This window comes from Balaenoptera borealis, assembly GCF_965194805.1.
Source record: "Balaenoptera borealis genome assembly, chromosome: 5".
Classification (NCBI taxonomy): Eukaryota; Metazoa; Chordata; class Mammalia; order Artiodactyla; family Balaenopteridae; genus Balaenoptera; species Balaenoptera borealis.
In genome coordinates, this window is record NC_138862.1 from 96,440,616 (window position 1) to 96,460,932 (window position 20,317).

Below are 20,317 nucleotides of genomic sequence, written 5' to 3' on the forward strand. Positions count from 1 at the left end.
TCTCGGGGTAGGAAGACTTAGTTTTCACTCTACCTTTTCTATACTTGTTAAATGTTGTTATGCCTTGTGATTTTGTTACATGTTAAAAAAAAAAAAAATACCATGATAAATTTCCACAGTATGTTAAGTGAAATGCAGGATAAAAAATTATGCAGCAACATGTCATCTAATTTTTTACAGATATTATACATGTATAGAAAAAGACTGAAAAGATACATATCAAGTTATTAATATGGTAGTATTAGAGGTTTTTCTGATTTTCTCAAACTTTACAGAAAAAAAGGGAGTATCAAGTCTGAAAAGTAAGAAAACAATTTGCCTACAGATAACTGATGATTAATTTCAAGGAAGTAGTGAGGATACTGTCTGAGGGTAAAGAAAAGAGAGGGAGAGGGCCACCCGTTCTGTTGACAGAATGAACCCTCAGTTGACAAAGAGTCTCTCCTAGTTGAGAAGAGAATTCAGCTCTCTTCAACTAGGCCAACTTTTGAGCTTCTGTATTTGTCTTTTCATTGTCCAGTTTTAGCAAGAATATTGCTAAGTCGGTTTAGGCAGAATCTCTCACTCTCAATATCTGACCACATTCCTCATCCCCATCATCCTTTAGTTTAGGTGATGTCTAATCACCTTGACCTGCCTTCAGCAAGAATTCTGGTAGGTCAGTTTCACCAGAATCCCCTCTTAACCCCTGATGTTTCCTTGGTAACAGTCCATTCACTGACCTGACCCCCACCTTCTTCCTTGGGTATAAATTCCCCCCTTTTCCTTGTTGTACTTGGAGTTGAGTCCAGTCTCTATACCCCCCCGACCCCAACTGCAAAATCCCATTATTGTGGTCCCCACACCTATTGCAGTCATCTTGAATAAACTCTTCCTCATTGTTCTTTAACAAGGATCATAAATAATTTTTTCTTTAACATATTCTCATGGCCATCAATCTACCTTGTCATTAACTAAGTTATTAAGACACACAAATAATGTATCTATTTACACACACATATGTAAAGACAGTTATAAAAAATCATCCAATACCTATTTTCATAACTATAGGTTATAAAAGAACAAATGAAACAAGTTCTTTTGTACGCTCACTTTTTTTCGTATACTCAAATATACTATATAGTTTAACTTTACCCTCTCAGAAAAAGTTCCATTCCAGATTTGATATACAGGGGCACAGAATCATGGCTGCTACCTTGACAAACACTACTGGCCTTGGATAAGGAAACCTGGGTGGAATGGTAAGACCATATGAAGTCCTCCTTGTGCCAACAAAAAAAAAACAGGCTTAGTTTTAAATAGCAAATGTTGGTTCAGAATGGGGGTGGGGAAGGGAAACGATGTGGGTTCATATTTATAAAGACCCACTTATTAAAAAGCATGTTTAGGATAAAAGAAAGAATTATCAGTATAAAATGACTGTACCCTTTACAGTCCTATCCAAAATTAAAGCTAAGGAATCGTACTTAAGTAGGCGACATCCAAGGGATGTTTCCTCAGTTTCCATTTCACCACTGACTCTCCAAGGGGAGCTGATTGGAAGGCCAGGACAGCAGGCCTGTCCCTGCAGGAGGGAAGCAACCCTGAGTGTCTCCTAGGGGCCAAGGAAGTGGGGCGGGGGCGGGGGGTCAGCCACAGCCACCGAGGCACTAACCAAGGACCTCTTCAGAAGAAGATGGGGAGAAAGAAGACAACAAATCTGAAATGGAATATGTAAGAGAATCATAAAGCTGGAAGAAACTTCAGAGACAAGAAAGATAAGGCCTAGGGGAGATATGCAACTTGAGGCAATAAAAAGCAGTCAAAGGGACTGTATGGAAAAATGTGTGTTGGAAAATGAGGTTTTGGTCGTTTTACAATGGTTCCTGAACACCATAATCATGGAAACCAATGAAAACTTTCTTAGATGAAAATGTTAAACCCTACTTACTCCATAGACCACTGAAAGTATTCAAAATTCCATTATTTTGTTCTTTAAAAAAACCTCCCCATAGAAGACAAAAAGCCTTTGATGGGCTACCCATCCCCCAATTTTCCCTTGAAAAATGTTCACATTAACTACTGGGATGCAAAGATTTATGAAGATATCCTTTTCCTGCACGATGTTTTAAACTACTTATGAATCAAGTCATGCTTCACATACAATTTAAGAAGTTAATGTGCAAGTCCTTTTCAAGGCATCTTTGGGCTTGCTGTGTGATCTGGCCAGTTTAGAAGTATTAGTAGGGCCTGAGGGAAACAAACCATGACTTCTTTTCACTGACCCAGTCTCTGCTTTTCCGCTTATAACCCAATTAATTCTTAACAACACACCATACTTACTCTGCTTTCTCCAGTAGGTCTTTCTTGGCTGATCTTCCTATTTTACTTCAGTTTTACTGCCTTTAATTATCTCACTTTTGGTTCCTGGCATACCAAAATGCCATGTGAATAAGCTCTGTGTGAAAGATAGAAAATAAAATAACTGTCATTAATAGCCACCTAAATAACTGGAGTTCAGTGTAACTGCCTCCAGATCTCTGCTTAGAGAAACTGTTAACTATTTGTAGGATTACGACAAGTAACTTCTTTTTTCCAGCAAAAGGAAAAAGATTAAAAGTCACCAAAGACCCTGAGATATGGGTGCAGATAACATGGTATCTGTTTAAGGAAATACTGCTTACATTGCAGTTTTCACCCACAGGTTCAGAGTCTAAACTAGCAGCTCTCAAACTTTCATTTCAGGACCTTTTGACACTTGTTGCATGTTAACGTAAGTAACATTTTTTAAAGTGAAAAATTACTGTGTTTTCCCAAACAGAACAATTGAGTGAGCAGAGTGCCACTGTTTCACATTTTGCAAATTACTTTAGTATCTGGCTCAACGGCAGACAGCTGGATTCTCATCTATAAAATCAGCTGTGATATCACACATGTAGCTTTTGGAAAATCCACTGTACATTCATGAGAGTTTGAGAGTAAAAAAGAGGTGTATAACTTCATAGCATAATTACAATCAAATAGTTGTGTTATGCAATCACAGAAAAGTTTCCTAACAAAACCATCTGCATTAAACAATAGGATGGGAAGATGAGCACAGTTAATTAACGTTCTGGTCTACTATTATACAGAAAACGGGATTCGCACTGTAGCTGGATTTGCTGAGCCTCACAAGTGAAGAAAGCCTCTGGGAGAAATAATGTATTGAGCCTTGTCCAGGGATTTTACATACCTTTTATCTAATCCTTACAACAATCATGAAGGGTAGATATTATTTTTTTGCACGAGGAAATGCTCGGGGGTTAACAAGCTCATTTCCTTAGATGTGTGACTGCTAAGTGTTGAAACTTGAAGTTCAACCTCAGGTTTGATTTCAAAGTTCTTCAGTAAGCCACAATTATGGCTCAACTCACAACTGGAAATGTAGAAAGGGATCCAATTTATGTATGTGAAAGAGCTTTCCAAATAAGAGTGACTGTGTAGATTATTGGCACCCAAAGGATCAGATGAGAGCCCCTTCAGTGTTCTCTTCCCCTGCCACAGGGAATAAACAGGATGTGTTCCAGATAGTATAGCTCAAGACAGTGGGGCCTCTGTCAATCTGGGTCCTTGAGTGACTGTGTGGGGCAGTGGAGCAAAGCCCCAGGTGATTCAGAATGGATGCACAGCGTAAGCAAGAAATGAAGTTTGTTGTATCAAGCTGGAAGGATTTTGTGATTATATGTTATGGCCTATCCTGACACATAAAATTCCTTATAATTCTCTGTACCCTTAACATTTCTTTAAGAATTAGCATGTATTATTTATATTATCAGAATTTATAAATCTACAGTAGAAAAAAGAACTTTGAAAAGCAGGAAGGCAAATATAAGAAAACCAGCAAAATCAAAATTCAGTTTTAATTTCCACTACATTAATTGCTTTTGCACTGTATCGTTCTGAGATTCTTATATTTGCCTGTATTGGAAAATAAGGTCTTGATTCAGTGACCTAAATTTCCACCTTAAGAAAAAGAAGAGTAAGGGAATTCCCTCATAGTCCAGTGGTTAGGACTCCACGCTTTCACTGCTGAGGGCTCGGGTTCAATACCTGTCAGGGAACTAAGATCCCACAAGCTGCGTGGTGTGGCCAAAAAAAAAAAAAAAAGAAAAATAAGAGTAAATTAAACCCCAAAGTAAGCTAAAGGAAAGATATAATAAAGAACAGAAAACAATGAAATTTTAAAAACAAACAAAAATAACAAAAAAACAATGAACCAAAAGCTGGTTCTTTCTAAAAACCAATAAAATTGTAAACCTCCAACCAAACTGAGAAAGACCTTAGCAAAATTAGGAGAGAGAGGACCTCAGCACAGATCCTATAAACATTAAAAAGATAATAGGGGGCTATTAAGAATAATTTTATTCCGGGACTTCCCTGGTGGTGCAGTGGTTAAGAATCCACCTGCCAATGCAGGGGACATGGGTTCAAGCCCTGGTCCGGGAAGATCCCACATGCCGTGAAGCAACTAAGCCTGCACTCTAGAGCCTGCGAGCCACAACTACTGAAGCCCGTGTGCCTGTTACAGCCCGTGCTCTGCAACAAGAGAAGCCACTGCAATGAGAAGCCCGCACACCCCAACGAAGAGTAGCCCCTGCTCGCTCCAACTAGAGAAAGCCCGCCCACAGCAACAAAGACCCAATGCAGCCAAAAATAAACAAATAAATATTTTTTAAAAAGAATTTTATTCCAATAAATGAGACAACTATGATGACACACAAATTTCTGGAAAGACATGAACTACCAAAACTCAAACAAAAAGATCCCTAAAAATCTCTATTAAAGAAATTGATTTTGTACTTAAAAACCTTCCCACAAAGAAAATTCTAGGCTCAGATGTCTTCACTGATGTATTTTGCCAAACATTTAAGGAAGAAATACCAAGCTTAAAGAGAACAGAAGAGAGAAACACATTCCAACTCAGTTTACAAGACCAGAATTACCCTTATAACAAAACCAAAGACATTTCAAGAAAACTAAATTACAAAGCATCATCCCTCAAGAATATAGAGGCAAAAATCCTTAAAGAAAAAATTAAATTCATTAATATATGAAAATAATAATATAACCTAATACATCACAGTTTATGCAATCTTGGTTTAACATTAGAAAATCGACGTAATTCATCGTGTTAACAGAATAAAGGAGAAAAACTATATGATCATCTAATAGATGTAGAAAAAGCATTTAACAAAATCCAACATGATAATAACTCTCATGAAAACAAATAATAGAAGGGAACTTCCCAACCAGATAAAAAGCATCTACGAAAAACCCACATCTAACCTCAAATGCTGAAAGAGTGGGCTTTTTCCTCCCAAGATCAGGAACAATGCAAGGATGTCCACCCTCCAACCCTCATCAACATTTTATTAGACGTCCTAGCCAGTGCGGTAAGTAATTAACAAGAAATAAAAGGCATGTAGACTGGAAAGAAAGAAGTAAAGCTGTCTTTAATCATGGGTGACATGATCATGTACTCAGAAAGTCTGCAACAAGAGCTACAAAAGGTAACAAGTGAATTTAGCAAGGCTGCGGGTTAGTTTTTTAAAAGTTGTATTTCTATATACCAGTGATAAATAATTGGAAATGAAATAACATTTGCCATAGCATCAAAAATATGGAACATTTAGGGATAAATTTGACAAAGCACAGGCAAGCACAGTATTCTGAATATTTTAAACATTGCAGAAATGGCACTTGTGTTGCTTTTGTGTAATTCGTGGACAAAGACTTACAGACAGATGCAAAAATAAATCCTCCTTTGCAACCCAGAACTCATTCTTCAGTGTGAGTTTTGATACAGAAGAAGGAACATGATACCTAAAACAGGTTCAAGTGATGGGGTATTTATACACATAAAGGTTGCTTCCAGGACTATAAAATTGATAATTTAAAAGCATAAAATATGAGGGAAATTATCAGCTATACTGATTTAGTACTCTAATTTTAATGTTGACATGAAACAAGGATGGCTTCTTTTTTAAGGCTTGTATCTTGAGAACACAGTGTCTGGACTTTAAAAAGGTACTGGCATAAAGGAAACACTCCCATTTACCACTGCAACAAAAAGAATAAAATACCTAGGAATAAACCTACCTAAGGAGAGAAAAGACCTGTATGCAGAAAACTATAAGACACTGGTGAAAGAAATTAAAGATGATACAAACAGATAGAGAGATATACCATGTTCTTGGATTGGAAGAATCAACATTGTGAAAATGACTATACTACCCAGAGCAATCTACGGATTCAATGCAATCCCTATCAAACTACCAATGGCATTTTTCCCAGAACTAGAACAAAAAATTTCACAATTTGTATGGAAACACAAAAGACCCTGAATAGCCAAAGCAATCTTAAGAAAGAAAAACATAGCCGGAGGAATCAGGCTCCCTGACTTCAGACTATATTACAAAGCTATAGTAATCAAGACAGTATGGTACTGGCACAAAAACAGAAATATAGATCAATGGAACAGGATAGAAAGCCCAGAGATAAACCCACGCACCTATGGTCACCTTATCTTTGATAAAGGAGGCAAGAATATACAATGGAGAAAAGACAGTCTCTTCAATAAGTGGTGCTGGGAAAACTGGACAACTACATGTAAAAGAATGAAATTGGAACACTCCCTAACACCATACACAAAAATAAACTCAAAATGGATTAAAGACCTAAATGTAAGGCCAGACACTATAAAACTCTTAGAGGAATACACAGGCAGAACACTCTATGACATAAATCACAGCAAGATCCTTTTTGACCCACCTCCTAGAGAAATGGAAATAAAAACAAAAATAAACAAATGGGGCCTAATGAAACTTAAAACTTTTGCACAGCAAAGGAAACCATAAACAAGATGAAAAGACAACCCTCAGAATGGGAGAAAATATTTGCAAATGAAGCAACTGACAAAGGATTAATCTCTAAAATATACAAGCAGCTCATGCAGCTCAATATCAAAAAAACAAACAACCCAATCCAAAAATGGGCAGAAGACCTAAATAGACATTTCTCCAAAGAAGATATACAGATTGCTAACAAACACATGAAAGGATGCTCAACACCACTAATCATTAGAGAAATGCAAATCAAAACTACAGTGAGGTATCACCTCACACCAGTCAGAATGGCCATCGTCAAAAAATCTACAAACAATAAATGCTGGAGAGGGTGTGGAGAAAAGGGAACCCTCCTGCACTGTTGGTGGGAATGTAAATTGACACAGCCACTATGGAGAACAAGTATGGAGGTTCCTTAAAAAACTAAAAATAGAATTACCATATGACCCAGCAATCCCACTACCAGGCATATACCCTGAGAAAACCATAATTCAAAAAGAGTCATGTACCACAATGTTCATTGCAGCACTATTTACAATAGCCAGGACATGGAAGCAACCTAAGTGTCCATCAACAGATGAATGGATAAGGAAGATGTGGCACATACATACAATGGAATATTACTCAGCCATAAAAAGAAACAAAATTGAGTTATTTGTAGTGAGGTAGATGGACCCAGAGTCTGTCATACAGAGTGAAGTAAGTCAGAAAGAGAAAAACAAATACCGTACGCTAACACATATATATATGGAATCTAAAAAAAAAAAAAAAGGTTCTGAAGAACTAGGGGCAGGACAGGAATAAAGACACAGAGGTAGAGAATGGACTTGAGGACACGGGGAGGGGGAAGGGTAGGCTGGGACGAAGTGAGAGTGGCATGGACACATATACACTACTAAATGTAAAATAGATAGCTAGTGGGAAGCAGCTGCATGGCACAGGGAGATCAGCTCGGTGCTTTGTGTCCACCTAGAGGGGTGGGATAGGGAGGGTGAGAGGGAGAGGCAAGAGGGAGGAGAAATGGGGATATACGTATATGTATAGCTGATTCACTTTGTTATACAGCAGAAACTAACATACCATTGTAAAGCAATTATACTCCAATAAAGATGTTAAAAAAAAAAAAAGGTACTGGCATAGCCCAATGATACGTACTGTTCTAGGGTGTGATAGCTTAGGAGTAATCTGATTTCAACTTAATGCATGTTTGGGTGTCTAAAATTCAGAACCAGTCAGATCCATCTCCTCTGACCCTAAACATGGTCCTAAAGTAAATTGCTTGAGAAAATTGGATCCCAAAGATTACAGGTGGGGAATTTATTTAAAGTGTGTCCATATTCTACGGGAGATCAAAGAAGCTGACCTAGAAGAACTGTGGACTGACTGACATGACAACTGTGGACTGAGCAAAAGTTCTTTTTGAAAGGGCTATCTTATCTTGAAGATTATGACTCAAACCTTGGAGGAACTAAGTGACTGGCAGTGGAAGGAATCAGAACACGTGAAATTCCTTTAAAATGTATTGACCTAAATAATTTTGCCTGTTTTATACAATTTAAAAAAATCCTTTACACTTACAAATAAATAAACAAAATATTTAATAAAACAGAAATTAAAGAAGATCTAAATCCATGGAGACATATATGATGGATTGTAAGACTCAGCCAGTTTTTTTGTAGAAATTGGCAAGCTGATTATACAATTCATATGGAAATGTAAAGGACCTAGCAGAGCCAAAATAATTTTTAAGAACAACAAATTTGGTGAACTTACACTACCTGATTTTAAGACTTGCTATAAAGGTATAGAAATAAAGAGGGGGTATTAGCATAAGGATAGTCCTATAAATCAATTGAACAGAAGAGAATCCAGAAGTAGACCCACATATTTATGGTCAATTGATTCTCAACAAAAGTACAAGATAATTAATGGGGGAAAGGATAGTCTTTTCTAAAAATGGTGCTGGAAACCATATATCCATATGGGAAAAATTAACCTTAACCCTTACCTCACACCATACACAAAGTAAACTCAAAATGGATCATAAGGCTAAATGTAAAAGTGAAACTGAAATTTTTAGAAGAAAACAGGAGAAAATCGTTGTGGTCCTAGCTAGATATATTAGTTCCCTAGGGCTGCCATAACAAATTACCACCGGGTAGTCAAAACAACAGAAATTAATTTTCTCACAGTTCTGGAGGCCAGAAATCTGAAATCAAGGTCTCAACAGAGCCATGCTCCCTTTGAAGGCTCTAGAGGAGCATCCTTCCTTGCTTCTTCCAGCTTCTGGAGGCTCCTGGCATTCCTTGGCTTGTGACAGCATAACACTTATCTCTGCCTCCATCTTTACACAGCCTTCTCCCTTGTGTGTGTCTGTGTGTGTCCTCTCCTCTTTTTGTAAGAACCTAAATCACTGGATTTAGGGCCCACCCTATTCTGTTATTACCTTCATTACATCTGCAAAAACTTATTTCCAAATAAGTCACATTCCAGATAGACAAGAATTGTGGGGGGACACTAGGCACCCACTATAGTGGGCATAACTTTCTCAGGATGTGCACGTGTGCTCGTGCACATACACAAGTTGATAAACTGGACTCTGTTAAAGAGCAAATACTTACTTCTCTTTGAAAGCACAGTTAAGAAAATGAAAAGGCAAGCTACAGACTGGGAGAAGATATTCACAATAAATATCTTACCAATGACTTGGTCTCAGAACATGAATGGACTCTTAAAACTCTAAGACAATTAGCCCATTAGAAAAATGGGCAGAAAATTTGAAGAGACATGTTGGGGAAATGAAAACCACAATGAGATACTGCTGCAACACCCACTAGAAGAGCTAAAATCTAAAAGACTGATAATACATGTGTTGACAAGGAAGGAGAACAACCTGACATTGCTTAAACTGTTTTGAGATTTCTTACAATGTTAACATTCAATTATCATTTTATCCAGTAATCCTACTCCTAGGTATTTACCCAAGAAAAATGAAGACATATATCCACAAAAAGACTTGTACACAAATGTGTGGCAGCTTGATTTACCATGGCTACAAACCCCATATATCCACCAACAGGAGAATGGATAAATAAACTAATATATCCATATGGTGGAATACTTTTCAGCAATAAAAAGGAATACATGCTACACAGGGATACATGCTACACAGGGATAAATTGAAAAAACACGCTGAACAAAAGCATCCTGACACAAGAAAGTGTGGAATTCCATAATTCCAATTATGTGGAATTCTAGAACAGCAGAACTAATCTGTAGGGCCAGACAAACAATCAGTGGAAACCCAGGGTCAGGATGGGGCAGAGGCACCAGGGAACTTTTTGTAGAGATGAAAATGTTCTAAAAAAAAAAACCAAAATGTTCTTTATTTGGATTGGGGTGGTGGTTCAACAAGTGTATATACATCTTTCAAAATTCAAACAGAACGTGGAAATGGGTGTGTTTTATTAATTAATTTTTATATATTATTTATTTATTTATTTATTTTTGGCTACGTTGGGTCTTTGTTGCTGCGCACAGGCTTTCTCTAGTTGCGGCGAGCAGGGGCCGCTCTTCATTGTGGGCTTCTCACTGGGGTGGCTTCTCTTGTTGAAGAGCACGGGCTCTAGGCGTGTGGGCTTCAGTAGTTGTGGCACGTGGGCTCAGTAGTTGTGGCACGTGGGCTCAGTAGTTGTGGCTCACGGGCTCTAGAGCGCAGGCTCAGTAGTTGTGGCACACGGGCTTAGTTGCTCCGCGGCATGTGAGATCTTCCCGGACCAGGGCTTGAACCCGTGTCCCCTGCATTGGCAGGAGGATTCTTAACCACTGCGCCACCACGGAAGCCCTATTAATTTATTTTTAAGGCTGTTCATCTCATAATATTGCATTTAAAAGTAAAAACCTGGAATTACTTTAAATATCCAGCAATAGGAAATTGGCTACATAAATTATGATACAACTTCCAATGAAGCTGCTTCTTTTCTTTCCAAGAAAACAGGAGCAGGAACATAAGCATCACCTAGGAGCTTGTTATAAATACAGAATCTCAGGCTCCAACTTGGACCTACTGAATCAATCTGCATTTTTAATAAAATCTTCAGATGAATTGTATATACTGATAATAGACTGAAGAATGCCAGCAATGGAGAAAGCACAGTGGCAATCTAATTTACACGTCAGGGCCCTCAAAAGGCTCAGGAATTGTTGGTCTAAATAACTTTGAAAAGGAATGCAAAGATGGGGCTAAAAACAAGAGGATTAGTTGCAAATGAAATAAACAGATCCCAGATCCCTTCCGCGACTCAGTGCAACAGGTAACTCTCTCTCCCCAGCTATGGAATGAGAATGGAGGTCTTCTCCTCTGGCAAGGGTAAAAGAGAGAGTCTCTAGAGTGTGGCCAAGATTTGAGGATGAAGGGGTACCGTGCTGAAAATGGAGACTGAGTAAAACTACACATATTAAAATCTGAGACCTCTCCAGCCATATATCCCCACTTGGATTTCAGGAATACCATTATCACAAAAGATAAAGATCCAAAAATCCTTCTCGAGGGATCAGCCCAAGAAGAAATATCTAAAGAAAGTGAAATTGAGTCTTCCCTAAGGAAACATCCCAGATGCCCTACTCATATGCATGACTAGACATCCACAGAGCCCCAGACATTCGAAGAAAATCTCTACAATGAAAAGTCAAACCCAAAAGCAGAAAAAAGATAACTTCGAGGAAAGAGACACAGTGCTAAAAGAAAACATTATTCAGAAACTCATTGTTTTCAGGGAGAAAGTATTGCATCCATGAAACAAGAAGAGGAGGCTATTTAAAACAACAATCACAGAAATCACTCTTGGAAAATAAAAGTCTGACGGCAGAAATGATAAGCTGAACTGAAGAGTTAGAAAATAAAGTTCAGGAAATTTCCCAGAAAATGTAGAACAAGAAGATAAAGGATAATAAAATAGAGAACAAATTTAGCAGGTGCAAAATCTGAATAACAGGAGTCACAGAAAGAGAATAAACTGGAGGGGAAGACATCAAGGAAGAAGAGGATGAACATTTTCTAGAACTGAAGGTTTTTCAAGATTGAAAACCTTCCACCTTGATGGAAGAAAACAGACCCATGCTGAGATACATCAGAAATTTCAAAACAGTGATAACAAAGAGAAGAGATAACCAGTTTCCCAAGAGAAAACAACAAGAGGAAGTTTTATACAAAGAATTAAGGGATGGAATGGATATCTTGAAAACCAATAAATTAAAGGAAAAAATAAAGCATTTACCCTGCCATATATGAGATGTACCACTTGGTAACCAAGTAGTAGATGAGGGGAAGCATCTTTTTAAAGAGTGTTCCAACTTATAAATGAAAAATAAGTTGTAGACCTGGAATTCCACCCATGAATTAACAGATGTAGGCATTAAGCACCTATGGCTCTGATCTTCACAACAGGAGAGTAACCAGACATTCTGTGCCTCCTATAGGCTGAACCTGAGTCTGATCAAATCTCTGGATCCAGCTGCCAATTTGCAAGAAAGGCAGAGGACACAAAACTGGAAACAATCCAGATTTCTATCAACGAGTCAATGGATAAACAAAAGAGTGGTATATCCATGCAACGGAACACTACTCAGCAGTAGAAAGGAAGAACTATCAATACATGCAACAACACAGATGAGTCTCAAAATAACTATGCTGAGTGAGAGAGGCCAGGCAAAACACAGAATGCACGCTGCATGATTCCATTTATATAAAATCTTAGAAAATACAAACTCACTTAGAATGACAGAAAGCAAATAATCAATTGTTGAGAAGATAGGGAGGGGTAGGAGGGAGAAATTACAAAGGGGCACAGGGAACTTTGGGGGTGATAAATATGTTTACTCTCCTGATGCTGGTGGTGTTTTCATTGGTGTAGACATATGGCAAAAGGCATCAAACTGTACACATTAAATATGTGCAGTTTACTGTATGTCAGTTATACTTCAATACAGCTGTTTTTAAACAAGGAAATAAATACAGAGGGACATACTGAGCTGCACCATGAGTGTGCAATCAGCAAAAGTCACAGTGGAAAACCCTAAAGGTCAAGTGGTCCAGTTCTTCAATAGAAGGAATGGAGAAGCGATCTATAGATTAAAAGAGAGACTTGAAAGATATCTCAAATACTTTTTAGAGAAACGGTAAGACTAAACTAAAGTCTCCAGGGACACACACTTGGGTGATAAAACTATTTTTTAGAAATGCAAGAAAGGGGGCTTCCCTGGTGGCGCAGTGGTTAAGAATCCTCCTGCCAACGCAGGGGACACAGGTTCAAGCCCTGGTCCGGGAAGATCCCACATGCCACGGAGCAACTAAGCCCGTGTGCCACAACTACTGAGCCCATGCGCCACAACTACTGAAGCCCACGCGCCTAGAGCCCATGCTCCACAACAAGAGAAGCCACTGCAATGACAAGCCTGTGCACCACAATGAAGAGTAGCCCCCACTCGCCACAACTAGAGAAAGCCCACGTGCAGCAATCAAGACCCAACACAGCCAAAAATTTAAAACTAAATAAAATAAATTTTTTAAAAAATGGAAGAAAGGCTACTCAGCCGTAAAAAAGAATGAAATAATGCTATTTCCAGCAACATGGATGGACCTAGAGATTATCATACTAAGTGAAGTAAGTCAGAAAGAGAAAGACAAATATCATAAGATATCACTTATATGTGGAATCTAAAATATGCCATAAATGAACTTATCCATGAAACAGAAATAGACTCACAGACATAGAGAGCAGACTTGTGGTTGCCAAGGGGAAGGGGGGGGGTGGGGGAGGGATGGATTGGGAGTTTGGGGTTAGCAGATGCAAACTAGTATATATAAGATGGATAAACAACAAGGTCCTACTGTATAGCAGAGAGAACTATATTCAATATCCTGTGATAAACCATAATGGAAAAGAGCATGAAAAAGAATATATACGTGTTTAACTGAATCACTTTGCTGTACAGCAGAAACTAACAAAACATTATAAATCAACTACGATAAAATAAATTTAAAAAAAAAAAGAGGGCTTCCCTGGTGGCGCAGTGGTTGAGAGTCTGCCTGCCAATGCAGGGGACACGGGTTCGAGCCCTGGTCTGGGAAGATCCCACATGCCGCGGAGCAACTCACATGCCGTGAGCCACAACTACTGAGCCTGCGCGTCTGGAGCCTGTGCCCCGCAACAAGAGAGGCCGCAACAGTGAGAGGCCCGCGCACCGCGATGAAGAGTGGCCCCCGCTCGCGGCAACTAGTGAAAGCCCTCGCACAGAAACGAGGACCCAACGCAGCCATAAATAAATAAATAAATAAACAAATTTATAAAAAAAAGAAAAGCAAGAAAGGGATTACTCTGAGTCAAGTTATTTGGGGGAAGGGGCTCATGGAACAGAAGTCTAGCTCTTTATCTGAGTGGTAGTTACCAGGGTGTTTGCCTTATGATAATTCATTAAGCTATATATTTTTGTGTATGGCTTTCTGTATCTGTATTTTATTTTTCAGTAAAAAGATATTTGTGTGTGTGTATAATCAGAATGGGGTCAGGCTCCTCAGCAACACCAGAAGCCAGAGATACCTTTGCTCTAAGGGATTGTTAACGTCAACCAAATAATAACACTTTTCTGCAATAAAAACCACAGGCAAAATGAAAAGAAAATGAACTGGGAAATAAAATTATAAAATATAATCTCTTAGAAATCAAACAGGGAAAAGGTCAAAAGTCCAATAGTGAAATAGTAAAATGAGCAAAGGATTGGAAGAGACAATTCACAAAAAAGGAAAATGAGCTATTAAACATATGAAAAGATGGTCAACATCATTCATAAAGAAAACCAGAAACTTAAACTATACTGTCTGCCTCTTAAAAAGATAGGCAACACCCGCACCCCCAAATTCATCAAGAGAGTTTCTCTGTGAGACTGCAGGAGTATAGAAAAACTCCTTTGAAAAGCAATTCAACAATATCTATCGAAATTGCAAACATACGTGTGTATGTCCTTTGAGCCAACAATTCCACTCCTAAGGGTTTATCCTATAGATTCACTTGCATGCATGAAAAATTAAGTGTTTATAAGATTATTCATGGAAGCACTGTTCAGAATAACAAAGGAATGGAAATAACCTAAATATTCAACAATAAGGAAACAGTTAAATAAATTATGACACATCTATCCAATGCAATACTATGCAGTTATTTTTTCAAAGGGAAGAAACTCTCCATATACTGACATGGACATGTCTCTGACACACATTATTAAGGAAAAAAGCAAGATACAGAATAGTGCATAGAATATACCACCATTTGTGTAAAAAGGGTGAGAAAAAAAACATAGTTCCATATATGCATAAAGAAACCCTGGAAAGACACTTAAGTCAGAAAACAATGATAACATGGGCAGGAATTTGGCAGATGGGGTCATGGATGGAATGGAGACTTCAATACCCTTTTCCTACTATTAAAATTCTCTTAACCATGTGAATGTATTAATTATTCAAAAAAATTAAATACACTGAATAAGGAAAAAAACTAAAGTTATCTACAAATTGGTACAACTCCCAACTATACAAACTAAGTATCTGATTTACTTTTAAAAGCTTTTAAGTCTTTAATGGAATTAAGTCTTTAATTCAAAGTCAATTAAGTGTAGATATAAATCAAAGCTATTTTTAGATATGTGAAGACTCAAAAATGTCTGCATCACACAAAGTTCTTAGGAAGCAAACGGAAGGCATATTTCATCAAACCGAAGGAATAAACTAAGAAAGAGAAAGACATGGGATCCAGGAAACAGGGGATTCATTAGCAAAGAGGAAGAAGGGTCCCTTGGTGCGAGAAGATTAGATACACCAGGTGTAGAGCACACAATCTAAATTAGAGTAGCACCTGTGGCTACAAGAAGATGAAAATTCCAAATACCTTCGAGCATACTTAAAGAGATCTACAGAATAAGGAAGAGTTTGCAGTTGAATTACTGTGAAGTATAAAGAAACAAAAAAGAAGAAAGACCACTCAAAGGAAAACAAAAGTTGTTCAGGAAAGGAAACATAATATACAACATTGGTTAGCTGTTTTTGCAGTCATTATAACGTTAACATTATGAATGTGTACTGATCTAACCCTAACTGTAACATAGTTATATTGATAGCATGGGATCTGGAAAGTGTTCATGGGTATAGTGATGGTGGAAGTGGGGCTTGTCAGCAAGGCAGAAGAGCCCTAAATAATCATCTTCCCTTTAGGAAGTCAACAGGTGAGACTTAAACTAAAAACTGTGGTATAAGCATGTTACCAGAGGTACAGAGGTAAATACTATCAGCTAAAGGAGTTGAAGTTGCCTGTGGGGAGCAGGCAGAGAAACAGCTTTTTTTTTTTCCCCTCTGTAATAAGCCTTGTGACCCAACTAGACAATCCTTTGAATAATGTATTTTTGTTACTTGGGTAAATATTAAAATTATATTTTTTAATGAAAATAAGGAAATTTTATTTTAAAAGAAAAGACTGTATTTCATCTACTTTAGGGCACACTGTTCCCCAACATTTTTTTTTTTTCTAGTTGCGGTGAGCGGGGGCTACTCTTCGTTGTGATGCGTGGGTTTCTCACTGTGGTGGCTTCTCGTTGTGGAACACGGGCTCTAGGTGTGCGGGCTTCATTAGTTGTGGCACGCAGGCTCAGTAGTTGTGGCTCGCGGGCTCCAGAGCGCAGGCTCAGTAGTTGTGGTGCACGGGCTTAGTTGCTCCGTGGCATGTGGGATCTTCCCGGACCAGGGCTCGAACCCGTGTCCCCTGCATTGGCAGGCGGATTCTTAACCACTCTGCCACCAGGGAAGTCTCTCCCAACATTTTTTATATCTCCTAAGTTGGGATGCTGATGGCATCTTACAATCACTGTTAGCCAGCTTGTGGCTTGTTACTGCCCATGCAGGAATGAACTCAGGGGTTATTCCAGGTGGCATGTCTGGGCAAATACAGTCACTCAATGTTTTGGTCAACTACCATTTAAAGACCATTTCAGAAGTCCCAGTTGCTATTTGAAACAATCTCTGTTGACACCTGGTAAGATCAGGAAGCATCAGCATTTGCAGACATAATAATGGAACACTTTTTTCTTTTTTAAACAGCTTTATTGGAATATAATTCACATATCATACAATTCATCCAATTAAAGTGTAAAATTCAAAGAGAGTGGAGCACTACTAAATGGTGTAGCATCCAGTGCTTTTCGTGGTGATACTGGGGGGAAAACACAGGTACTGAAGACTAAATTGACATGTAATTTAGAAAAGTTGGACACTCAATGCGAAGAAGTTCTAGGAAGACCTTAACCAATTAATTTTGCTTATAACTTCCTAATTAGACATATACAAAAAAGGTATGACCAAAAAAAAAAAAAACCTATGGCTAATAAGTCTAAAGGAGCTCTTTCAATAAATATAAGAATTTAAAACAAACAACAAAAAAACCCCACTGCATCATAATTTGGCAGGATATTCTTTTTAGTGGTACATAAAATAATAATGTCTTACAATTGATGGAATGTTCGAATGGATGAAATATGGTAATAAATCTCATTTAATAAAAAATATATTTTAAATTAAAGAAAACATACAGAGATATTATATAACCATTTAAAATAATGTCTTTGGGGGCTTCCCTGGTGGCGCAGTGGTTGAGAATCTGCCTGCTAATGCAGGGGACACGGGTTCGAGCCCTGGTCTGGGAAGATCCCACATGCCGCGGAGCAACTGGGCCCGTGAGCCACAATTACTGAGCCTGCGCGTCTGGAGCCTGTGCTCCGCAACAAGAGGCCGCGATAGTGAGAGGCCCGCGCACCGCGATGAAGAGTGGCCCCCGCTCGCCGCAACTAGAGAAAGCCCTCGCACAGAAACGAAGACCCAACACAGCTAAAAAAATAAATAAATAAATAAAATAAATTTATAAAATAATGTCTTTGAGGTCTATTTAATGAAATGGAGAATTGTCAATAATATAGAACAAAAAGAAGCAATATTAAAAACTATGTATGGTACAATTCAATTTTGTTTAAATATATGTAGACTGGATGAAAATATACCAAATTTTAACAATGGTTATCCTAGGTTATTCTTATATAGGTTAGCCCTATATTTTTCCTCTTTTCCTACAATGATTTTTTATTTTGTGATCAGATAGCCACTTTCTTAAATAGCTACAATACCATTATTTTACCCAGGACATTAGTTAGTAACATAATAATACTATCTAATACACAGTACATATTAAAATTTCCCCAATTGTCCCAATATTATCCTTTATAGCTTTTTTTAAAAAGTCCAAGATCCAATCAAGGATAACACATTGCATTTACTTGTTATGTCATTTCAGTCTCTTTTAATTTAGAACAGTTCCCTGCCATTTTTTTCTTTTTGATCCTTTATGACATTGACATTTTTGAAGACTCTAAGCCAATCATCTTATAGAATATTATACAACCTGTATTTGTCTAATTGTTTCCTCCGTATTAGATAAGCATTTTCCGTAAGAACACTAGATTATACATCTCATTGTGTCAGTCTGTCTCATTACTGGTCATGTGAAGTTAGAGCATTTGATGAAGGAGGGGTCTGCCCTATTTCTCTACTGTAGGGTACCTTTTCCCTTTTGTAATCAATAAGTAATCTCTAGGGTGATAGCCTGAGACTGTTAGACTCTGCTGTTCCCCAACAAAGTCTGACCTAATAGTTCCAGCATCCATTGCCTGAATCAATCACCATACTGGGAACTGCAAAACAGTGATTTTTCTAATTCTATGACTTATTGTGCTTTTACAAACTGGCAATTTTTCCCTCCCTGGAAATATATTATACATTCATGGATTTGTTTTTATTCAATATGTTATAATCCACTGCCATCATCATTCTTTTGAATGTTTAAACTTTCCCGCATTCATCCTGTCAGAGCTCCCTCCTCCCGGCACTCTGTGTCCTCCTGACATGTCCAGTCGTTAAGCATTTGTTTGCTTTTGGGCACCTTATACTTCTGCAGACCCAGAGTCATTTTTTTCAAGGCGCTCTAGTTCCTTTTAGTAAAAAACATTATTTAGAAAGCAAACCCTGGGTAAGAGGTGTGCACATTGTTATTGGAGCATCTTTGTGTCTAAGCCCTTTTAGTGGGCAGGACTAGAATTTTTTTTTTTTTTTTTTAAATCAAGAGTTGATACTGATAACCTCCAATTCAAAGCTAACATCACAGGAGTCTTTCTTATCTCATTCCTTATTTTTATTTCCTTCTCCCACAGTGATAACCTGGTTCCCAGTTACATTAAGATATTGATTGATTTATTCTAACTACAATACATACTAAATAGTTTCTGAGTTACTACACTGATACCATTGCCAACAACTAACCATATAAATAACTGTCACTCTTTTTTGCCCTAGACTATATCCTACTACGGTTACAGAGTCTGAGCACTACGTTAAAAAGTTACCTGAATTCTTTTTTTTTCTTTATAGTTATATAATCAATTTGATGTACTGCTTTTTATTATTAGTTGTTCTTTGTATATTCAATTACAGGATTTGCTGTTTTCATTTTTATTTAATTTTATGTAATTGAATATGTAAAATATTTACTTAGTTCAAAGTCAAAGCTACATATATAAAAACAGATACTCAGAAAAGCCCCGTTTCCATCCTTATCCCTCCACCCATATCCACCCAACCCTTATCACTTGTTTCTGGTTTATAAGTTATAAGTTTATAAGTTACTAAGTACTTTCTGGAAAAATGATTTGTGGAGGTGTTTCCTCTGGAATAATTACTATAAACGGGACTGCTAGGTCAAAGGGTAAACGCTTACTTATATACTTTTGTCAGATATTGCCAAATTCTCCTCCATAGGGACTGCTGACCATTCTTGAATGATGGTTTAACAAGTATTAAATTCTAAGTTGAAGGTATGTACTCTTTTGTATTCTAAATGTTATTGTTAATGAGAAATCTGTTGTCAACTTCTGTTTCTTAGAGGTATGGCAGAAACGGTTAGTGGTTTTCAAAATCTGTGCTCCCTTCTCTCCCTGAAGCCCACAGGGGACCTATATTTCCCAGACTCTCTTGCAGTGAGCTATGGTCACATGACTGACTTCTAGCCAATGGGGTGTGAGCAGACATGATAGTAGCCATTTCTGGGCAAAGCTCGTTCCGCCTTCCTACTGGGCAACCAGAGCAACTCTACAGGACACCTGGTGAAGGCAGCCGCGCTACCATCAGCTGGGTCCCTGAGTATAGAGGGCCCCCCAATGACCTGAAATATCCGCCCAGGACTGTTATATGAGAGCAATAAACTTGTACTGAATTTGAGCCACTGTATTTTTTACCTATTTTTACAGCATTTTAGCCTATCCTACTTAATACAAAATACTTCTAATTGCTTCTTTTTCATATCCCTCCCATC

At 37.9% G+C, this 20,317-nt stretch overlaps 1 protein-coding gene across 15 annotated transcripts in view; it reads right to left on the reverse strand.

Moving 5' to 3' along the window:
- The window catches only part of GPR160 (G protein-coupled receptor 160), a 127,257-nt gene that overhangs the window by 81,745 nt on the left and 25,195 nt on the right, over positions 1–20,317 (reverse strand). For all 15 annotated transcript variants that reach the window (XM_082394202.1, XM_082394207.1, XM_082394206.1 and 12 more), the window contains one exon: positions 2,323–2,437. Coding sequence is in view for 2 of the 15 variants with exons in the window: in XM_082394207.1 (XP_082250333.1) it covers positions 2,394–2,437 (44 nt within the window). In the remaining 13 variants the exon portion in view is untranslated. The remainder of the gene's footprint in view (positions 1–2,322; positions 2,438–20,317) is intronic.